Source organism: Sphaerodactylus townsendi, linkage group LG17 (genome assembly GCF_021028975.2).
Source record: "Sphaerodactylus townsendi isolate TG3544 linkage group LG17, MPM_Stown_v2.3, whole genome shotgun sequence".
In the NCBI taxonomy this organism is placed as follows: Eukaryota; Metazoa; Chordata; class Lepidosauria; order Squamata; family Sphaerodactylidae; genus Sphaerodactylus; species Sphaerodactylus townsendi.
In genome coordinates, this window is record NC_059441.1 from 8,118,934 (window position 1) to 8,142,289 (window position 23,356).

General features: G+C 49.4%; 1 protein-coding gene across 1 annotated transcript in view; it reads right to left on the reverse strand.

The window, feature by feature from the left end:
• The window catches only part of TLN2 (talin 2), a 118,248-nt gene that overhangs the window by 34,236 nt on the left and 60,656 nt on the right, over positions 1-23,356 (reverse strand). The window contains 14 exon segments of the mRNA XM_048519708.1: positions 1,612-1,758; positions 2,372-2,491; positions 3,465-3,566; positions 3,838-3,984; positions 8,483-8,653; positions 9,040-9,153; positions 10,224-10,356; positions 11,337-11,518; positions 13,103-13,243; positions 15,154-15,315; positions 16,979-17,122; positions 17,324-17,446; positions 19,134-19,227; positions 21,607-21,746. Coding sequence (XP_048375665.1) covers positions 1,612-1,758; positions 2,372-2,491; positions 3,465-3,566; positions 3,838-3,984; positions 8,483-8,653; positions 9,040-9,153; positions 10,224-10,356; positions 11,337-11,518; positions 13,103-13,243; positions 15,154-15,315; positions 16,979-17,122; positions 17,324-17,446; positions 19,134-19,227; positions 21,607-21,746 — 1,920 coding nt within the window.

Sequence of the window (23,356 nt, forward strand, 5' to 3'; positions counted from 1 at the left end):
CAAACACCAACACGAAGTTGTGGAGTTCAGCTGAGCCACAGCTCTAGAGTAGAAGCCGTCTCTAAGCCTCTTTGTCATAGTTTTGATAAACCTGTATCGCTCAACAGATGGTAACAGTCTGCAAGAGAGGTGCTGATGACGGTCCTCAGAATATTTTGGGCTTCTTTAGGCTTGGGAATTATAGAGTTCTTCCAAGGAGGGGAGAGGGCACGAGCAATCCTCTTCTGTGCAGCAGTGATCACCTTGGAGCTTTTCCTATCTGCCACTGTGCAACTAGGAGAACCATACAGATGCAGGTGAAGACACTCTATAGCACAGCTGCAAAAGGACACCAGGAGTTTTCCATTCAGTTGTTTTTTTTCCTTAAAAGTCTCAGATAGTACCGCCTTTGCTGGCCTTTCTTAACCACTCATGCAGTCTGTACTCCAGGTCATCCCTCTTTAATCATAACGCCAGAAATTTAAAACTAGCCACCCGGCTTCATTTGGATCTCCATTTATAGTCAAGGGCCGAATTCCTGAGCTATTCCTTCTATAGTCCACTATAAGCCCTCTTTGTCTTGTTTGTATTAAGAACCAGGTTATTTTCCCTGCACCATGACAGCAATCGGTCCACCTCACTCCGATAGGCAGACTCATCCCCTCCAGAGATGAGCCCTACCACCGTTGTGTCTAAAGATCTAGTAGGAGGAAATCAAGGAATTCCAGCTGCAGTGCGGTACTGCCCATGTTCTAATCCAACATATTTTACTGGAATGCCATTTTCATACTAATGCTCGTAGATTACATCTCTCTCCCCTTCTTAAATCAAGGCACTTATTCATTCTAATGGAAACATTATACGAATCCTTTTAAGCGATCTTTCACCTGCAATATCTACCTCCTTTTTTTGTTTTTGTTAAGACTAGATCAAATTTTATTTATTTAGAGATCTTGTGAGATTTAACTATTGATACGATTTTATACTGAATAGTTTTACAGCTATTGTACAGATCTCTATTTGATAATCATAACTGTAATTGTACTATGCCTAATAAAGGGGTGTGTGTGATAAAGCCTGGCTGCCAAGTACGCCGATTTTACTCTAGTCATCTCTTCCATCAATGTTAGACTGAATGCTTCCAGATAAACCTTGGCGGGATCCATATCTCATCAGTTTATCAGCATGGCCAATTGGCCATGCTGGTAGGGGCTGATGGGAATTGTAGTTCTTGAACATCTGGAGAGCCGCAGGTTCCCTACCCCTGGCTTAGAACCATTTCCAGATTGTTAACGCCTGTGGAGGAACTATCGTTGAGAAATGTCACCATCCCCTGTGCATCTAGTTTCCCCCAAGGCCTGCCACCTTAGGTTAAGGCCAAAGCAACCAAATTTCACACTCGCCACAAAGCCAAAATATCGCATCGGCTGTTTAAACAGCTTCCTAGCTGATTGGCTTGAGGCCTGTTTCATTTTTATTTCAAGGCATCCGAGCAAAATCTGCACAACAGAATAGATCAAGTAGGACTCTTGGTCTCAGCAGCAACCCTTTCAGGTTCCTGTTTTCCCACCCTGGCACCAAAGGAGGCCAATCAATGGAGGGGTTTTGCATGACACGCGGAGGGCGCGGTACCTTTTCGCTGACGGCACGGGCACATTCAATCAGCTCCCTTTTTGTGTAAGCATCTGTGGGGCAGATCTGCAGAGCGCCGGCCTTCTGGACCAGGAAGATGCAGCTGTGGCCAAGTTCTTGCACCCGGGTCCGGATCTGGAAGCCTATCTGGAGAGCCAAGAGGGGGGGGGATGCAACATCACAGCCTTCAGTTATCCGTGGTGAGGGATGGTTAGAAGCCTATCGGGGTTGCTAGCAGATGGATGCTGGCTGGTACCTGATTAGTTCAGCCTGCAACCCGCTCCTCCAGATGTTCATGGACTACAAATCCCATCAGCCCTTGCCAGCATGGTCAATTGGCAGGGGCTGATGGGAATTGGATACACACAGATTTTGTTTGTTGTATGACTTAGCAATTGGCCATGCTGGCAAGGGCTGACGGGAATTGTAGTCCATGAACATCTGGAGAGCCGCAGGTTGCAGACTCTAATGGAACAAAATAGTCTCCTTTCTGGACTTTTTGATTAAGGGTGGCAATTTGAACAGAACGTTGGACCCGACCTGGCTCAGTGATTTCCAATTGCTGACTTCTCTGATGGCATGGACAGAAATAGGAATAACTAGGAAAACAAGAAGTCCAACTTTGAAACAGCATCATGCCAAACCCCAGAGAACGGAACTGCTGCACTGAACGATTCTCAATTTTTTTAAAAAAGCATCCCTTTGCAGAACACACAACTGAATGCTCCATCAACTCCAAAGAAGCCTAAAGACCACTGACCTCCTCCGGCTCCGTGGTGGCGGCCGCCATTCGCCCCTGGAACGCCAAGTGCCCGTAGTCTGTGGTCATTTGTGAAGCCAGGCCTCCCAGCTCCTCCGGGTTGGTGACTGATTTGGTCATCTGAAGACAAGAGGGCAAGAGGGCATTTGCAAACACAGCCGCAGGGGGATTTGGGAGCCAAAGCACGGGTTCTTTCTAGGAAAGGACACACTCAAGGGTAAAGCTCAAAACTCCTCTTTGGCAATCCCTCTTACCAGAGGTGGGATCCAGCAGGTTCTCACCAGTTCCCCAGAGTGGGTTACTAATTATTTGTGTGTGCTTTGTGAGGGGGTTACCAATTGGGTCTGCTTTTCCATTAGAAACTCCATTAGGTCCAAAAAAATCATCAAGTCCTGTTGTTTCCTATGTGGCTGGTTAGCGAAGGTAGAAAACGGGATAATTCTCCCTGTTGGGCTGTTTTAAAAACACGTTTTAGAAATAGGGTACAGTTCCTTGTTTAAGGAAAGTCTCCTTCTTTTGATTTCTAGAAACAAAATTAAGTATTTGAAAGTATTAAGTATTTGACAGGCAGTCAATTAGAGGAGAAGTCGTCGTTTCTGTTGGCAGTAGACGATAGGACTTGCTGTTGGACGCCACTGCAATGAATTGTTATTAATCTGTTTTAATGGGGGTTTATTGTAATTATTGTTTTTATCAGGTTGTTCACCACCCAGAGCCCTTCGGGGGAAGGGCGGTATACAAGACCAATTATAAATAAATAAATAAATAAATAAATAGATAGATAGATAGATAGATAGATAGATAGATAGATAGATAGATAGATAGATAGATAGATAGATAGATAGATAGATAGATAGATAGATAGATAATGGGCTTAAATTATGGACGGAAAGATACCAGCTGGAAATTAGGGACTTTTTTTAACAGTAAAAGTTTTTTACAGTAACAGAGAAATTATTAATGCCCCGCCCTTGAATGCCAGGCCACGCCCCATCGTGCCCCGCCCAGCCCCATTGGCGCTATGCCACTGTTTGAATCCCACCACCATGGGAACCTGTTACTAAAATTTTTGGGTCCCACCACTGCCTCTTACCATTTCCTGGGCTGTGACAGCAATTGCTTTGGAGTACTTGACCACAGTGGTCTGGTAATCGACAAATGACCCTTTGGGCTCTGGCGGCGTGCCCTCATCCAGCTAGGGGAGAGAAGGAAAGGAAAACCACGGCTCAGCGGTAAAGCATCCACGTGGCAGGCAGAAGGTTCCATAATTCCCAGTTATAAAAGGATCTCAGGTGGTTAATAATGTGAAAGACTTCCGTCTGAGACTCTGGAGGGAGGCTGCCGGTCTGAGCAGACAACGCTGGCCCTGATAGACTAAGTGTCTGACTCAGCGTGAGTGGGTGCCCTGTGCTCTTGCAAACCAGACCCAAAACCAAAGAGCGTTGAAAGGAAGGAGCGACACAGACCTTGCTCATGGCCTCAGCTATGGAGTCCACCATGTTTCCCACCATGCCCACTTCGCTGGCCGCTTCGTTCAAGGTCACCATGATGTCGTCCACGGCTTCCTTCATCAGCTGAGACGCTTCCGTGATGGCGTCATGCGTGTGCGAAGCCTGGAAGGCATCGAGAAGAAAACAGACCGTGTGATTTCCTGGGATATGATGGAGACACAGAGAGAGGGGATGCCGCTCGCTGTCTTGCAGGTCGGAAGTCTCTGGTCCAATCCCAGTTAAAACAAATTTCATAGTTATGGGGCCTGACCTCTCTCTGCCGAGACCAGCAGATCCCAGCATTTCTGAACCTGCGAGCACTTTTGGAATTTTGACACAGGAGGAGGAGGAGGAGGAAGAGGAGAAGAAGAGGAGGAGGAGGAGAAGAAGAAGAAGAGGAGGAGGAGGAGGAGGAGGAGGAGGAGGAGGAGGAGGAGGAGGAGGAGGAGGAGGAGGAGAAGAAGAAGAAGAGGAGGAGGAGGAGGAGGAGAAGAAGAGGAGGAGGAGAAGAAGAAGAGGAGGAGGAGAGAAGAAGAGGAGGAGGAGGAGGAGGAGAAGGAGAAGAGGAGGAGGAGGAGAAGAAGAAGAAGAAGAAGAGGAGGAGGAAGAAGAAGAAGGAGAAGGAGAAGGAGAAGAAGAGGAAGAAGAGGAAGAGGAAGAGGAGGAGGAAGAGGAGGAGGAGGAGGAAGAGGAGGAGGAGGAGGAGAAGAAGAAGAAGAAGAGGAGGAGGAGAAGAAGAGGAGGAGAAGAAGAAGAAGAGGAGAAGAAGAGGAGGAGGAGGAGGAGTTTGGATTTATACCCCACCTTCCTCTCCTGTAAGGAGACTCAAGGTGGCCTACAAGCTCCTTTCCATTCCTGTCCCCACAACAGACACCTTAAAGTGAGGCAGGTGGGGCTGAGAGAGTCCTGAGAGAACTGTGACTAGCCCAAGGTCACCCAGCAGGAATGTAGGAGTGTGGAAATACATCTGGTTCACCAAATAAGCCTCTGCCACTCAGGTGGAGGAGTGGGGAATCAAACCCGGTTCTCCAGATTAGAATTCACCTGCTCTTAACCACTGCACCACACTGGAGGTACATCTAACCACAAAATATCAAGGAGCAAGGTTATATATAAATCTTAAGAGTAATTTTTCAATCTTTCAGGCAGATGTTCTGTTCAACAGGAAGCCTTTCAATCTGCACAGCCAGCTGGAAAAGCCCTGCCTATTTCCCAAAATATTTAGGCCTAAATGGACTCTTTGACTCCATACAAAGGAATTTTGTTATCTAGTTATTTAGTGATTTGCTATCTGATTTTCATCCTGCCTCTCTGAGAACTGTTCCAGGCAACGACCCAGAGATAGAACAATAAAGATACAAATTTAAAACATGTAAATAATTAACACCAATCCAATAAAAACCCAAAATCTATACATAACGAGACTCTTTAGTTAAAAAGAGCAGTCCATAAATCCAGTAGTAAAAAAATCATTAAGGGCGTAAAAGGAAGCCGTAAAAGCATCATATGTTCAAAATGCATCCCAACCAAATTGCTTCTGGTAGGGTGTTTTTTTTTTTTTAAAGCAACCCAATCTTTTGTGCGATGACAGACGTAGAAGAAGAGAAGAAGAGTTTGGATTTATATCCCCCCTTTCTCTCCTGCAGGAGACTCAAAGGGGCTGACAATCTCCTTGCCCTTCCCCCCTCACAACAAACACCCTGTGAGGTAGGTGGGGCTGTGAGAGCTCAGAAGAACTGTGACTAGCCCAAGGTCACCCAGCTGGCATGTGTGGGAGTGTACAGGCTAATCTGAATTCCCCAGATAAGCCTCCACAGCTCAGGCGGCAGAGCTGGGAATCAAACCCGGTTCCTCCAGATTAGATACACGAGCTCTTAACCTCCTACATCACTGCTGCGTAGAAGAAGATCGGGAACAAGGATGGATGTGGAGCACCCAAGATGACAGCTGAAGAATCCAAGTGTGAGTAGAAAGGCCATGCTGGCAGGGACTGATGGGAATTTTTATTAATTAATTAATTCTATTTCTATACCGCCCCCTCCCCGAGGGGCTCTGGGCGGTGTACAACAAATTAATACAAACAAATAAGAAGGCAAACCATACAATTAAAACAACAACGACCTATAAAAGCTCCAACATTAAAATATACTAAATTATTGTCGAAGGCTTTCACGGCCGGAATCACTTGGGTGCTGTGTGGTTTCCGGGCTGTATGGCCGTGTTCTAGCAGCATTCTCTCCTGACGTTTCGCCTGCATTCGTGGCTGGCATCTTCAGAGGATCTGATGTTGGGAAAGCAAGTGGTGTATAGATATCTGTTGGAGTGTCCAGGGTGGGTGGAGAAATTCTTTGTTACTCACAGACAATGTTTCTCCACCCACCCTGGACACTCCAACAGATATATATATACTCCACTTGCTTTCCCAACATCAGATCCTCTGAAGATGCCAGCCACAGATGCAGGCGAAACGTCAGGAGAGAATGCTGCTAGAACACGGCCAGACAGCCCGGAAACCACAGAGCACCCATATACTAAATTACATTAAAACAGCGGTAAAATCATAATAAAAGGCACCCGGTAAATCCTTTCCTTTAAAACCCTCCCCTAGGGAGCGACCGGGCTCCTCCATAGGAGGATATAATCTTGATGGAACCGAACAGGGACGCCATACTCAGCAGCTGGTTGCTCCAAAGGCCCGGCGGAACAACTCGGTCTTACAGGCCCTGCGGAATTCACCGAGATCCCGCAGGGCCCGGACAGCTGGAGGGAGAGCGTTCCACCAGGCAGGCGGAGGCCAGCCACATAACAGAGGGGCCAGGGACCACCAGTAAATTTGCCTCCGCCGAACGCAGAGGGCGAGTGGGGGCATATGCGGTAATGCGGTCCAATTGTAGTCCATAACATCTGGAGTGCCAAAGGTTCGCCACCACGGCCCTAAGACTAACTGAGCTATCTTATGGACTAGAGCAGTGGTGGCGAACCTTCGGCACTCCAGATGTTTTGGAATACAATTCCCATCAGCCCCTGCCAGCATGGCCTATTGGCCATGCTGGAAGGGGCTGATGGGAATTGTAGTCCAAAACATCTGGAGTGCCGAAGGTTCGCCACCACTGGACTAGAGTCTGTTTGGCAAAGGAGAGCCGCAGGCATCAGAGAATATGGGGGACTCTAGTCCACAAAAGCATGAGCTACCAGGAAGCTATTTGCTTTTCAAGCACCAGAAGATTTGGACATCGTCTTTCTTTAGCTTACAACTGCAAAATGTAAAAAACGGGAGGGGAAAAATCACACTGGGCCCAAATTATTCAGATTTCCATTTCCTACCTACGGATTTCATTTTTTCTTCAGGGCAATTTAGCATTTGCTTCAACAAAACCCGCTCGCTGAAGAAGACCCTAATCAGACCGCTCTGATTACGACGGGCCGGGGTTTTTAATTACACACGTCTGCCGAAGAACCGTTAAGGAACGCCTCCCGGGCCTCTCCGTCGGCGTGCCGCTTAATTGCTTACAAAGATCATATTTTTAGACCCAAGATGTAGAAAACCATCTTCCCATCTCTGGAACAGCTTCTTCTGGAAAGTATCGGGAGGCGAGACTAGGCCACGGCATAAAATTTGTCTGGTTGTTTAAAAAATTAAGTCGTCCCTCAAGTAGGGTTGCGAGCGATCGGGTGCCAGTTTGTGCATTCGTATTCTGAAGGAAGCCCCACTGCATTCAAGAAAGCTTACTCCCACGTAAGTATAACAACATCAAAACGTCAGAAGAGCCCAGTTGGATCAGAACAGTAGCCGATCCTGCCTCACACAGTGGCTAACCAGTTCTTCTGGAGGACCAACAGGGTATAGGAGCAGCAGTGGAGGTTACGAGCTCGTGTATCTAATCTGGAGGAACCGGGTTTGATTCCCAGCTCTACCGCCTGAGCTGTGGAGGCTTATCTGGGGAATTCAGATTAGCCTGTGCACTCCCACACACACCAGCTGGGTGACCTTGGGCTAGTCACAGCTTCTCGGAGCTCTCTCAGCCCCACCTACCTCACAGGGTGTTTGTTGTGAGGGGGGAAGGGCAAGGGATGGGAGCTGGTGAGGGTGAGGGATGGGAGCTGGTGAGGGTGAGGGATGGGAGCTGAGGAGGGTGAGGGATGGGAGCTGGGGAGGGTGAGGGATGGGAGCTGGTGAGGGTGAGGGATGGGAGCTGGGGAGGGTGAGGGATGGGAGCTGGGGAGGGTGAGGGATGGGAGCTGGTGAGAGTGAGGGATTGGAGCTGGTGAGAGTGAGGGATGGGAGCTGGTGAGGGTGAGGGATGGGAGCTGGTGAGGGTGAGGGATGGGAGCTGGGGAGGGTGAGGGATGGGAGCTGGTGAGAGTGAGGGATGGGAGCTGGTGAGGGTGAGGGATGGGAGCTGGTGAGGGTGAGGGATGGGAGCTGGTGAGAGTGAGGGATGGGAGCTGGGGAGGGTGAGGGATGGGAGCCAAGAGGGTGGAGGGATGGGAGCCGAGGAGGTGAGGGATGGGAGCTGGTGAGGGTGAGGATGGACTGAGCCAGAGAGTGATACTGGTTTCGAGGAGGGTGAGGGATGGGAGCTGGGGAGGATGAGGGATGGGAGCAGGTATCGCCACGTGCCTTGGGATTCCCTCCTCCTTCCTTGGCCGCGTAGAGCATCTGCAGGGCGGACTCTGCCAGAGTCTTGGTCTGGTCCAGCAGGGTCATCTGCTGCTGGTGATTCATCAGTTTGGAGACCACTCCGACAGCAGCCAGGACCAGCGGCTCAAAATAGCTTGCCAGCTGAGTCACCTAAGAGAGCCACGACAGAAAAATTGAAAGCACCTGATAAGAACATAAGAACGAGCCAGCTGGATCAGACCAGAGTCCATCCAGTCCAGCACTCTGCTACTCGCAGTGGCCCGCCAGGTGCCTTTGGGAGCTCACACGCAGGAGGTGAAAGCAAGGGCCTTAAGAACATAAGAAAGAGCCTGCTGGATCAGACCAGAGTCCATCCAGTCCAGCACTCTGCTACTCGCAGTGGCCCGCCAGGTGCCTTGGGGAGCTCACGTGCAGGAGGTGAAAGCAGTGGCCTTCTGCTGCTTCTGCTCCTGAGCACCTGGTCTGCTAAGGCCTTTGCAATCTCAGATCAAAGAGGATCAAAGGGGCCTCTAAGTGTATGTGTTTTGGCCGGAGACTCTTCACCTTGGAAGCCCGGAAGCAAAGCGTGTTTCTCCCTGGGGTCAAGTGGCGATGGGGTCTATGAGATGCCCGATTTCCTGCACGACGGACGTCAGCTGCTCCTGCAGGGCCTGGGAAACGAGAAGTTGCAGATGGGACCCAGCCACGGAATCCACCCCAAACTCAGAGGCAGCCATGTTCCACCAAAGGGTCCACCTCAAAGTCACCGAGGAGGCAAAGAGCAATTGAAACCAACCCCTTGCCGAGACAGATTCATAATTCAGTTTGCTGCACTCTCCAGCGTGGTGTAGTGGTTAAGAGCAGGTGGATTCCAGTCCGGAGAACCGGGTTTGATTCCCCCCATTCCTCCACTTGAGTGGCGGAGGCTTATCTGGTGAACCAGATGTGTTTCCGCACTCCTATGTTCCTCCTGGGTGACCTTGGGCTAGTCACAGTTCTCTCTGAACTTTCTCAGCCCCACCTGCCTCACCAGGTGTCTGTTGCGGGGAGAGGAAGGGAAAGGAGCTTGTAAGCCACTTTGAGTCTCCTTACAGGAGGGAAAGGTGGGGTATAAATCCAAACTCTTCTTCTTCTACTTGGCTACTGGACACATTCTCTCCAATCTTGGTAGGAGTATCCTCACACTCCACCTAACCGTCTCTCTGTTCTTTCCAGGTGGTGATCGAGTAAGGGCAGAGGTGGGATCCAGCAGGTTCTCACAGGTTCCCGAGAGTAGGTTACTAATTATTTGTGTGTGCCGAGAGGGGGTTACTAATTGGTGATTTTGCCACGTGATTTTTGCCTTAGTCACGCCCCTCCTCTCTGCAATAGTGTGCAGAACTGGACGCAGTCTAGCAGGAGGTGCACTGGCGTGTGTGGCAGCCTGCGCCTGCGTGCATTTGTTTCCCGCCCAAGGACCGGCGCAGCGGCTGCATCCTTGCAACAGCCCCGCCCAGGAATGCCCCGTCCAGGAATGCACGCCCAAGCCCCCGTCGTGCCCCGCCCAGCCCCATTGGCGCTACGCCACAGTTTGAATCCCACCCCCATGGGAACCTGTTGCTAAAATTTTTGGATCCCACCACTGAAGGGGAACATCAATCCCCTCCGTAACAATTGCCTGCATCTCTACCCACCCTTCTAAAAGCACACCTATCTGGCCGAGACGTTCCCCTCTTGCATGTAATACTGTTTCCCTTTTTACCTCTACAGAAATGTCGTCCCTGGTGGCCAGGTTCTGACTGACGGAGGCAAGAGAGGCCTGTTCGATATCCCGGATACACCTGTTGATCCCGTCAATGGAGTAGTCGCACTCCCTCTGGCCGGGGGCTTTGTCTCTGCAGAGGAAAGACACCGCCTGTAACTTTGACGGAAAAGAACGCCACGTGGAGGGCAGAAGGCTGCGGGACTTGATGTTTCAAACAAAACCCCAAAGGACAACTGAAGTGCTGGTGTTCTCAAACCCTTTCGTCAGCATCCCTCTCCCGGGCAGATTCTAGAGCTGTGGCGATGCTGAACTCCGTGGCTTCGTGTCGATGTGTTTGGGGCTGTGTAGGGATGGGTGGAGGAAGGGGAAAGTGAGGATGGGGTGTGAGTCTGAAATTGTGTGCATCGAGGGACGCTGCTGTGAATTTCGTTGTGCATGCACAATGACAATAAAATGCTTATGCTTATTCAGGCCTCGCCTCCAACTCAAGAAAATTCTCCACCTGGGATCCTGCCCAGCTGCATAAGTAACCGCAGCAAAATTTGTAGATGTGCAAATGAAATTTGGTGTTTTTTTTCCAGCCAGTGGGGCAAACAGCAGTCCACTTTCTTTCCCAACATCAGATCCTCTGAAGATGCTGCCAGCCACAGATGCAGGCGAAACGTCAGGAGAGAATGCTGCTAGAACACGGCCACACAGCCCAGAAACCACACAGCACCCAAGGGAGAAATTTAGCAGACAGGGATGTCTTGCTTCCCATGCCTACCACACTGGGGACCCTTAGAGTGAAGAATATCAGAGAGGAAGCCAAGATGGGTCTGCAACCTGTGGCTCTCCAGATGTTCATGGACTACAAATCCCATCAGCCCATGCTGGCAGGGGCTGATGGGAATTGCAGTCCATGAACATCTGGAGAGCTGAAGGTTGCAGACCCCTTAGAACCGTGGTGGCGAACCTTTGGCACTCCAGATGTTATGCACTACAATTGGCCATGCTGGCAGGGACTGATGGGAATTGTAGTCCATAACATCTGGAGTGCCAAAGGTTCGCCACCACGGCCTTAGAACATCTACATTACGAACCGGATCAAGAACAAGGAAGAGAACGTACCGGATGGAAGTGATGAGGCTCTTGATGGACTCCGAGACGGTGTGGGAGTGGCTGGCGAGGACAGACCAGGTCAGCGGGTCCTTTGGGTTGATGGCCAGCGAGCGGGCGGTTTTGATCAGGGACGAGGAGCTCTCCAGCATGGTCTTGGCCGAGGTGAGGATGGGCTCCTGAGCGCGTGAACCCTGCAGGTTGGGAAGCAGAGGGGACAGAAACCTCCGGCTAAGAAGTATCACCCACACGAGAATCAAACAATTCAACTCAGTTCTCAAACAGCAGCTCAAGTGCAAAGTTAGCACCTCCCCCTGCGGCTCAGTCAAGGAGGGCTCGTCAGGTTTGGCAAAGCAGGCGGAAGAGAACTGTCTCTCAGCATCATGGACTGAAGAGTGGTTTAATGGTCATTTCTTCTAAATAGTTCTGCAGCAGCCACCAGGGACCTCTAAGCAAGGACGTAGGTAACGGGGGGGGGGGGTTATCGGGTTCAACCCCCCCCTTGCATGTCCGAAGCTCCGTCCCCCGTTTGTGGTTTTTTTTTGTATTTTAAAGTATTTATTTTGGTCTCCGTGGGGCATACATTTTTGTGGGCTAGCAGCAATTGTACCTCTTTCAGGCTATCGTCAGGGGACATCCCTGATGATACCAGCCAAATTTGGTGAAGTTTGGTTTAGGGGGTCCAAAGTTATGGACCTCCAAAGGATGTGCCCCATCCCCCATTATTTCCAATGGGAGCTAATAGTAGATGGGGCTACCCTTTTGAGGGTCCATATCTTTGGACCCCCTGAACCAAACTTCACTAAACCTAGATGGTATCATCAGGAGAGTCTCCTGATGACACCACCCAGGTTTGGGAAAGAAGAGTTAGGGGTCCAAAAGTTATGGACTCCTGCAGTGCACCATCCCCACACTCGTTTCCCAATGGGGAGCTAATACTAGAAGATGGGCTGCACCTTTGAAGGTCCATAACTTCTGGACCCTGAACCAAACTTTCACCTCAAACCTGGGTGGTTTCTACTGTATAGCCTCCTAAAGATACCCGGAAAGTTTGGTGCTGCTAGTTTAACAATTGCAACCCCTGGCAGCAGTGAAAATTGGACTTCAGATTTCCCCTGTAGATTCTCCTTCTTTGGATCCAACTCCTTCGGCATGGATTTAAAGGGAGAATCTGAGGTCCCCAGATTAAACCTTTGAAGGTGATGCTGTTTCAGGGTGGGATAATTCATCTCTAAAACAGTATCACGCTTCCTTCAATGTTAAAGCGACCAGGGACCCCAGATTCTCCCTCTTTAAGGTGGGATTTAAAAGGAGAATCTGGGCTCCCTAGTTTAAACACCACTCTCGAAAGTGATGCTGCTTCTTGGGGGTGGGATTCCAGTATCACAAAGCTGCCACCCATAAGGCAAAGGGCGCAAACCTCAGGTTTTGCACCAGGCTCCATTTTCCCTAGCTACCCCTCTGCCTGGAGGGGAGCGAGAAGGGACATCCGGCTACCAGCTGGGAGCCCAGCCAGTGGGGGGCGGGGGCGGGGCAGGCAAGGCAGGGGAGTCTGCCATCTCTGGCCTTGGAGAGCTGCTTTTATAAGCACTGAGGTGTGGCAGCTCTTAGGCGGCGGGTGGGGGCGGCCTCGTCTCCCAAAACCCACCCCCCCCCATAAAAAAATCTTATAACTACGCCACTGCTTCATCTTCGAGCCTCCCTCGATAGGGCGGTATAAAAATCTAATAATAAATAAATAAATAAATAAATATAAGAGATTTTCTCAGTTCTCCTACCTCCGTGCTGATCTGGGCTGGGATGCTGACAAACTCGGAGTTGGAGGCAAAGGCCGTCAGATTCTCCACGGCTTCGATCAGCGGGGCGGTGGCAATGCGGCACTTTGTCCGATTGTCTTCTGAGAAGTCCCCATCCAAGGCCTAGCGAGAAAGAACACATTTGGGATCAGGCAGCACCCTGTACTGGCTCCAGAAGCTTGACTTCCTGAACGTAAAACGGTGCCCGGTGGCCGTACCTGATAATTGGCATTACTAGAACTGGGTGCGAAGGAAGCTGTGTCCGCTTTCTCCTGGGAAACTTTATCATTGCCAAAGACTCAGGGAGGGAACCAGCCAGTGCATAGTAAGTACTCACTTACTTACAGTGCATAGTATTTACTAACTGCTAAGGACGTGCAGCCTGAGCTCAAAGTCCCTTTTAAACTAACTGGAGAAACTAAACTAAAGGACGCTTTTAAACTAACTGGGGAAACAGAACTGCAGCCAAACATCTTGGTAGAAGGTGGGACCAGAATTACCAGCATTTGGTTAAGTTGACTAGCAGTTCTGAACTGTGATTTTAATTTTTGGGTTTTATGGTTGTTACACATTATATTTTATGTTATCCAGAGGTGGGATCCAGCAGGTTCTCACAGGTTCCCGAGAGTGGGTTACTAATTATTGGTGTGTGCTGAGAGGGGGTGACTAATTGGCGATTTTGCCATGTGATTTTTGCCTTAGTTACGCCCCTCCTCTCAGCAGTAGCGCGCAGAACTTGAAGCAGTCTAGCAGGAGGTGCACCGGCATGCGTGGCAGCCTGCGCCTGCGTGCATTTGTTTCCCACCCAAGGACCGGCGCAGCGGCTGCGTCCTTGCCACAACCCCGCCCAGGAATGCCCCGCCCCCAGAATGCTCTGCCACGCCCCCGTCGTGCCCCGCCCAGCCCCATCGGCGCTACACCACAGTTTGAATCCCACCACCATGGGAACCTGTTACTAAAAATTTTGGATCCCACCACTGATGTTATCTATGTGGAAGGGGGCTAATAAACGTTTTTAATGAAAACGTGCACAATCAGCATGTAAGACTGAACGGGTCTGGCAACCAGACCGATTCCTATCTTCCCTTTCTTCCTTTTCATTTTTTCCTCAGACAATAAGCGACGGCTTTCCTCTGAAGAGCATTCCTTGAAGCAGGATTCCCACACCAATAAATGCAAAGGACATTAGCGCCTGGGTTTATTTCTCCCCCTCCCCACCCTGGACTCCCCTGGGGCTACAAGGCGGCACGCTGCATTTCCTTTCCACATTTGCACGCAGACGTTTGGTTATTTCTCCGGGGATGAGCGCAGGAGGCACCTCCGCGCGTGAAACTGAACAGCCTCACCTCAATCCATGACAGGAGAGTGAGGAAGAATTCCAGACACACAGGAGCAGTGGCGTATCGACCGAGGGACAAGGGGTACCCCTTGTCCCCGGGCGCCACTCTTCTGGTCATGTGGGGGGCAAAAAAATCACGTGACCAGGAAGTCCTGCTGCCTTGTCGTTTTCGTGGACCCCTCCGTATCAGTCGAGGCATGCAAAAATGACGAGGCAGCAGGACTTCCTCCAAGCTACCTCCAAGCGCCCTCAACTGCACCCTGGGCTCCCCCCTTCCTTCCCCCCTCCTGCTGACTGGGCTCCCAGCTGGCAGGGGGAGTCTGGCGGGGGGAGGTGGGCACCCTAGACCTTGCCCATGTCCATGGTGACATGGGCGGGGTCAAGGGCAGGGGGTGGAGCCTGGGGGCATCAGGGGCAGAGCTGGGGGCGTCCTGGAGACAATTTGTCTCCAGGCACCATTTACCCCCAGTATGCCTCTGCACAGGAGCTAAGACCTCCCGGAAAAATCCAGAACTGTGAGTCCTGTGTGTATTTGCAAACCCGATCCCTTCGCCAAAGCGAAAACAACTTCCCCTAAGAAATAATCTGATTGTTTTTTGAAGCCATTACAGTCAACTCTGTTTACCTACTTGTTGGACCGTGGCCGTCACTTTGGCCCCTGAACGCTGCCTCCGGCTGAAGGAAGCACGCCTACCTTGATCGTTTTAACCAGGTTGGCCGTACTGTTTGCAACCTCCTTCGCCGACTGCACAAAGTGCCTCTTCGCGACCGGGTTGGCTGTCTTCGAGGACGCAATTCGGCAAGCGTTGCACAGAGCGGAAGTGTGCTTGGCCACAATTGTTGCAGCTGATAAAACCTGTGAAGCAGAGAAGGCAGCTGAGCGGCAAGAGTGAGAGACGCTGGAAGGGGACGGGAGGGTTTCCGGGCTGGCGCTCCCACTGGAAGGCTAATTTGGGGACCGGCTCTGGGGTATGGGTGGGAAAAAGAGGAACAATCAGGAATGCTTCTTTGATTGATCTCTCCCCCACGAATTTGTCTAATCTCCTTTTAATTTTTGAGCTATATTTCACAATCCCTTCCAATGCTGCAGAGGACCCTGGGGCCAGGGGCGTAATGCCCATTGGGCAAGGTGGGCAGCTGCCCAGGGCATCACCTTGTAAAGTACCAAAAAATGCAGGGTTCGCTTTTGGGTATTTTTTAGTGGTTTTTCATTTTTGGCCTCCGCAGGGACGCAGTTTTTAGGTTAGCTGCACTTTCAAAGTTTCATGGTATCATCAGGAGATTGTCTCTATTCTACCCCCCAGGTTAGAAGAAGTTTGGTTCAGGGGGTCCAAAGTTATGGACTCCCAAAGGGGGTGCTCCCATCCTCCATTGTTTCCAATGGGAGCTAGGAGATGGGGGCTACACCTTTGAGGGTCCATAACTTTGGCCTCCCTGAACCAAACTGCACCAAACCTGGGGAGTATCATTAGGGCGGTCTCCTGATGATATGCTGAAATTGTGGTGGCAATATGTCTAAAAATGCACCCCCTGCAGGCACCAATGACCTGGTGCAAAAAAACTTTTTGGGTCACGGTGGGGTGGCCGCCCATGGGGGTGGCGTCCAACTCAGGTTTTGCCCAGGGCTACAGTTTGCCTCGTTACGCCCCTACCTGGGGCATACATTTGTGGGCATCAGTGATCAAAGATAAGTGTCCCATCATCCCCAGAAGAATTGCCACAGATGTAGCAGAGCATCTATGCCAGGGGTCCCCAAACTTTTTAAACAGGGGGCCAGTTCACTGTCCCTCAGACTGTTGGAGGGCCGGACAAAAAAAACTATGAACAAATTCCTATGCACAAATGATTGTAAAATGTTTGATTTCACCTTTCAGCCTTTCTGTCATGGTCTATTTTTAGAGCAGTGACCAAAGTATGTCAAGTACAGGGTGGGCTCCAAATATTGTTGGGGAGGCTGTGGAATACCTTCCCCTGTAAAAAAAAAAAGGCAGAACTTTCCCAATGAAGCATTCCATCTAACCCAGGATCAGGTATCTTCCTGGGTTCTTTCCTCCCTAGCAGCCAGCGAGCCGATCGCCAGCCTGGCTGATGCCAATGGGAGTGAGGCGGAACAGAAAGCCTGAGAGCAACACATGGAGTAGCCAAGAGGGAAGGGCGGAGCTGGAGTTGCCACGTAAGGTTTCCAACTCTGGGTCAGAAAATTCATGGAGATTTGGGGGTGCCATCATGTAACTGCAATCAACAGCCCCCACTCGAGCCCCCACTGCACATGAATGGAGCCATCGCCGCCATGCCTGGCGGGCCGGATAAATGCCTTCAGGGGGCCACATTTGGCCCCCGGGCCGTAGTTTGGGGACCCCTGATCTATGCACAATGAAGATGAAGAGTTTGGATTTATACCCTGCCTCAGAAGGTGTCTGTTGTGGCAGGAGGAAGGGAAAGGAGTTTGTAAGCCGCTCTGAGACTCCTTACAGGAGGGGAAGGCTCTCAATGGCAGAATATCTCCTAGAGTACCTTACCTGGGATGGGCTACTTGCTGGGTCTACCAAGTTCTGACACGCCATTTGGATAGCCTGGTTGGCCCTGGCGAACTGGATCGGGTCCACAAGCCCCTGCTGGCCAGCCTGGCTGTTTGGATCGGAGATGCCCACCAGGTAAGCCGCCTAGATGCAGATCAAAGCAAACTCTCAGAAGGCGTTTCTCGCCCCTCCCGCCTTCCGGGTCCGTGCCACTTGGGGGTCACCCATGGAAGGAGCCGTTCCCACTTGAACGGGTTTTCTGGAGTTTGTACATTTGAAATGACAGCTGCAGGAAATATGAACAGCCGCCGTGTTTATGGAATGGACCAGCAGCCGGAAACTTGCCTGGGCCGCTGCTTCAGTGAGGCCACAGAGGGCCTTGGAGGCCACCCCGACGCAGTCCCCGAAGACGGGCAGGTCCCCCATCTTGGCGTTCTGAGAAATCCCGGCCATCGCCTCTCCAAGCACCTGTGGGGAAAGTGATACGAGAAAAACCTCTCAGCATGCACCGAGATGCAGAGCTTTCCTGGATGTGACCCAGGACTGAAGACAGAGGAGGAGGAGGAGGAGAAGGAAGAGGAGAAGAAGAAGAAGAAGAAGAAGAAGAAGAAGAAGAAGAAGAAGAAGAAGAAGAAGAAGAAGAAGAAGAAGAAGAAGAAGAAAAGGAGGAGGAGGAGGAGGAGAAGGAAGAGGAGGAGGAGAAGAAGAAGAAGAAGAAGAAGAAGAAGAAGAAGAAGAAGAAGAAGAAAAGGAGGAGGAGGAGGAGAAGGAAGAGGAGGAGAAGAAGAAGAAGAAGAAGAAGAAGAAGAAGAAGAAAAGGAGGAGGAGGAGGAAGAGGAGAAGAAAAAGAAGAAGAAGAAAAAGAAGAAGAGGAGGAGGAGAAGGAGAGGAGGAGGAGGAGAAGAAGGAAGAGGAACAGAAGAATAGGAGAAGAAGAGGAGGAGGAGAAGGAAGAGGAGAAGAAGAAAAAGAAGAAGAAGAAGAGGAGGAGGAAGGGAGAGGAGGAGGAGGAGGAAGAGAAGGAGGAGGAACAGAAGAAGAAGAGGAGGAGGAGAAGAAGAGGAAGAGGAGGAGGAGGAAGAGAAGGAAGAGGAGAAGAAGAGGAGGAGGAGGAGAAGGAGGAGGAACAGAAGAAGAAGAAGAAGAGGAGAAGAAGAAAAAGAAGAAGAAGAAGAGGAGGAGGAGGAAGAGAAGGAAGAGGAGGAGGAGAAGAAGAAGAAGAAGAAGAAGAAGAAGAAGAAGAAGAAGAAGAAGAAAAGGAGGAGGAGGAGGAGAAGGAAGAGGAGGAGAAGAAGAAGAAGAAGAAGAAGAAGAAGAAGAAGAAAAGGAGGAGGAGGAGGAAGAGGAGAAGAAAAAGAAGAAGAAGAAAAAGAAGAAGAGGAGGAGGAGAAGGAGAGGAGGAGGAGGAGAAGAAGGAAGAGGAACAGAAGAATAGGAGAAGAAGAGGAGGAGGAGAAGGAAGAGGAGAAGAAGAAAAAGAAGAAGAAGAAGAGGAGGAGGAAGGGAGAGGAGAAAACTGGCTATTTTATGGGATTATTGAAAGTGGGCCTTAGATAAGAAGTGCAAGAAATTTATTTAAATTAAAATATGAAGGACATATAGCATTGCCAAGGAAAATACAAGGCATATTTTCAGGTTAAATATTAAAAATATGGAAATGAAAAAAAATATGTAGTATAGTATAGATATTTAAGCTTATTAAAGCTAAAGAATAAATTACCAAAGAATATGAAGTAACTCGATTTGATTTAGATGCATTGAATTATGTGTTACGTGCTATGGGTAGTTAGTAGTGATAGGATTATGCTTTGGGTAACTGTCAATGTGGGTCATTTGTTACATGCTAATATTTGTTGATGTCTTATGTGTTTCAATGGTTTCATGTATGTTTTATGTTCAGTGTGTTTTTTAAAGAAGGAAATTAATAAAAAGTATTATGGATAAGAAATCTTGTACATATATTTGCCCCCATCATGCAGCACCTGCCTGGTGTGCAATCGGCCACAGATGGAAACTAGAGAACATGACTGGCACCATGGGGGATTCTCCACCAGAGGATACAGTCTATTATCAGCACTCAGCCATTTCTGACCGTTTTGCTAATCATCAAAACAAGTCCTGCCACACTTTACAAATCTAGGAAGTACCACGATACCTCCAGCTCCCGGAGAGCGTTGTCACACTCCTTCTGCCCAGGTGCTTGCTGGGTGCACAAAGTAATCAACTGGTTTATACTTTCAGTCACAGCCCTGAAAGATGAGACACAAAGATATATTTGTTAAAAGGCTGGTCAATCTTTATGCTTTGCTTTCCCTTCACTCGTGGCTCATTCCTCTGGTATAAGGAACCTTCCTTTCAGGTGAGAGAGGCTCATAGACATTATTGTAGCACCAGGTTCAGCGTCTCCAGATGCTACAGGGATTACAGTTCCCTTATCATCCCCCTGCCAGCATGATGCTGGCAGGGGATGATGGGAACTGTAGTCCATAACATCTGAGGGTCATGAAGCCTGACAATCTATGGGTTGGTTAGGGGATTCAGCAACTCCGTGGCTCTCCCAGATGTTCGCGAACCATACTCCCATCAGCCCCCCGCTGTATGGCCAATTGGAGAGCCGCAGGTTGCAAGAGCTGTGGCTGAAGGACACAGGTGTCCAGGGTGCTGCAGGGGAGATGGGCTTCTCGTGAATGAACATCCCTTCTTTGTCGAAGGCTTTCACAGCCGGATCTAACTGGTTGTGGTGGCTTCCGGCTGCTGGCTGTGGTCCGTGGTAGATCTTTGTTCCTAACATTTCTTCGCATCTGTGGCCGGGTATCTTTCACAGGTATATCACAGAGAAAAGCGCGCTACACACTGCGCCCATTGTGTAACACGCTCTCTGTGCATATAAGCAGTGTGTAATACACTCTATCTCAGTGCGATACACTTCACTGCAGAGAGCATAGGATTAGTGGTGGCGGTTATACTTCCAGGATGTTATGGATCATTACTTATCGTCTTCCAGCATGGGCCAATTGGCCATGCTGGAAGGGGCTGATGGGAATTGTAGTCCATAACATCTGTAGTGCCAAAGGTTCGCCACCACGGGCATAGACTCATAGAATAATAGAAATCACAGAGTTGGAAGAGCCCCCCAGTGGCCATCCAGTCCAACCCTCTGCCATGCAGGAACACACAATCAAAGCACTCCTGGCATATGTTAATCCAGCCTCTTTTTAAAAACCTCCAAAGGAGGAGGTCAGCAGGCAACCTGTCACGCGGGGAAGCTGTTGTGCCATTTCTGATCTTCAAGAAATTTTCAGAGGATCCCAGAGTTTCCAAGAAATCACAGACTCAACATCCCTGCGACAGACCTTGTTGGGAAAGATGCCACCTCCCAACAACCCCCCACAGCCCCACTGATGAATTTCTCCACCTTCTCCACCCACTCAGCTTCCAGAAGAGGCCTGCCACGAAACAAAATAGAGACCCACCTGGTCACCCCCCCACCCCCCGTCACTTAATAGATTTTATTTTTGCATTTTGGTAATAATAACATACATGAGTAATGGCATCAACAACAAATAATATATAATAAAGTAATCAATCTGATATATATTCAGGTTAATACAACAAATTGATGCAATTAAATAAATTCAATTTCTATAATTCTGTCTATATAAAGAGCTTACTTTCTCCTTTCCAAAAAAGAATATATTCATTTATTAAATACTCTTTAACATTGCTAGGCAGTTTATGTAAACCTCTGAAACCCAATGTTATGTTTCTTTATGTCTAATCAAACTGTCTGTCTAATACTAAATTGTTCACATCTAATTCTTGGTACATGTTATTATTATTTCTTTTGAAAAATCAATTGGATGGGAAATCAATATCTATCTCTTCCCTTAAAGTAGCAAACCAGGGTTGCCAGATTCTCTAAATATGTTTCATTTGAAGGAATCTTAGACAATTGTATCTCCAGTGCTCTCCAGATGTTACATTGATTCATACTCTTTCCACTGTGCCCCTGCCACTACGCTGCTGGGCAGGGCTGATGGGAACTAGAACTATGAACATCTGGAGAGCCACAGGTTGCAGACCCCAGATCTAGATTGATGAAAACCCTTATCCAAAACAAAAGTTGCTTGTGTTTTGCCATGCTACAATCTTCCATGGAGGGAATTGCAGCTTGTTCGGCCATTGTTTGGCTTTCAGGATTAGGACGTCCACTCTAAGACCACCTTCAGTGGTGGGATCCAAAAATTTTAGTAACAGGTTCCCATGGTGGTGGGATTCAAACTGTGACGTAGGCACCAATGGGGGCTAAGGGCACGACGGGGTGTGGCCAGGCATTCCGGGCAGGGCATTCCTGGGCGGGCTGTGGCAAGGACGCAGTCAAGCGCTACCGGTCCCAATGAAAACGCATCGCACTTATAAGCAGGCTGCCACACACGCCGCACCTCCTGCTAGACTGTTTGGCTAGTTCTGCTGCTACATGAGAGGAGGGGCTTAATTCAAGGCAAAAATCACGTGGCAAAATCACCCATTAGTAACCCCCTCTCGGCACACACAAATAATTAGTAACCTACTCTCGGGAACCTGTGAGAACCTGCTGGATCCCACCTCTGACCACCTTCAGACCTCACCTTGCAGCGGCGGCCAGCAGGTTCTTGGCGTTGGGAGCTCCGGGATCCACCGACAGAGACTTGGCCGCCAAGAGCAGTTTGCTGGAAGCCATGGAGATGTTTTTCAGGTTCCCAATCACCTGAATCTGGTCCTCTTTAGTCTGGAAACCCACAGAGGAGAGACAGGGCATGAAGCAAGCAGGTGAGACAGGAAATCGCCTAACATGCCGGGCAGCTGATGGAGAGCTCTGAATGGCCTCCCCGCGGTTTGGGTGGCTTCTGCTCACGGCGACGGGAACGAAGCGACGGTCAAGCAGCCTCAACAATAGAGTCCTTCTTGACAGAGAAAGCAGAGGAGCTTCAATCAGTATTCCATTTGTCAGCTGCCCTGCCTGTCTCCTCACTTCTGGGTACAAACTTAAGCAGCCATTGTTTGGTCTGCAGGAGGATCGGCAGCCTGTTCAACCAGAAAGGCAGGCAGCATCCCTTGCCTCCTCGGCTGCAGCTAACTGGTACGGTTCCACCATCATGTATGACTCAGCTTGCATGATCATGTTCTAAAATCCCTTGGCCCCAAAGCTTATCCCTGGGTTGGTTTTCATTATTTCTCCTGTAAGTCCCACAGGTTTTGATATCCACCTGGGGAGTCTGTTCCACCTGAAGTACAGGCTAGGGCCAAAAGTCCTGCCCTCTACTTGGTGGGCACAGGCCCCAGGTGAGATCAGGGTCTCAAGTGGCCCCATAGAGGCTCGCAAGAGGGCCTGCAAAATGGACCTGTTCCACCAGGCATTTGGCCAGCCGGGGCAACGCCAACATCTCGCCATATCATACACATCAGGCCTCCTGTGGGTACAAGTAAGGGGGAGGGATGGGAGTTTTAAAACCGTCTGTAATGTATATGTGGTTCTTAATTATTGGGTATTGATTGTTTAGCTGATTTTAAATGTTTGTATGATTAATGTTGACATCACCTTGAATTCTCTGTGGAGGGCAGCAATATAAAACTGATAGATAGATAGATAGATAGATAGATAGATAGATAGATAGATAGATAGATAGATAGATAGATAGATAGATAGATAGATAGATAGACAGATGAGATAGATAGATAGAGAGACAGAGAGATAGATAGACAGACAGATAGATAGACAGACATGAGATAGATAGACGGGATGGATGGGATGGACGGACGGATTGGACGGACGGACGGGATGGACTGGATGATGATGGATGGATGGATGGATGGATGGACGGATGGATGGATGGATGGATGGATGGATGGATGGATGGATGGATGGATGGATGGATGGATGGATGGATGGATGGATGGATGGATGGATGGATGGATGGATGGATGGATGGATGGATGGATGGAGAAAGAGAGAGAGAGAGAGAGAGAGAGAGAGAGAGAGATGTTATTCATTCTGCCCTTGGAATTTTCATACATGCCAATAAGGGTGAGAGACATTTTTCTCTCTTTCTCACAATACTAGAACCAGGGGGCATCCATTGAAAATACTGGGGGGCAGAATTAGGACTAATAAAAGGAAACATTTCTTCAATGCCAAATGCCATGGATCGGCGCTCTAAAGAATTCCGCTACAGGAGGTGGTGGGATGGGCCACTCACTCTAGGATAGCTTCTAAAGGGGCTTCTTGGTCAGGATTTCTTATGGAGGAGAAGTCGATCTATGGCTGCCAATCTTGATTCTCCTTGATCTGAGGTTGCAAATGCCTGAGCAGACCAGGTGCTCAGGAGCAGCAGCAGCAGG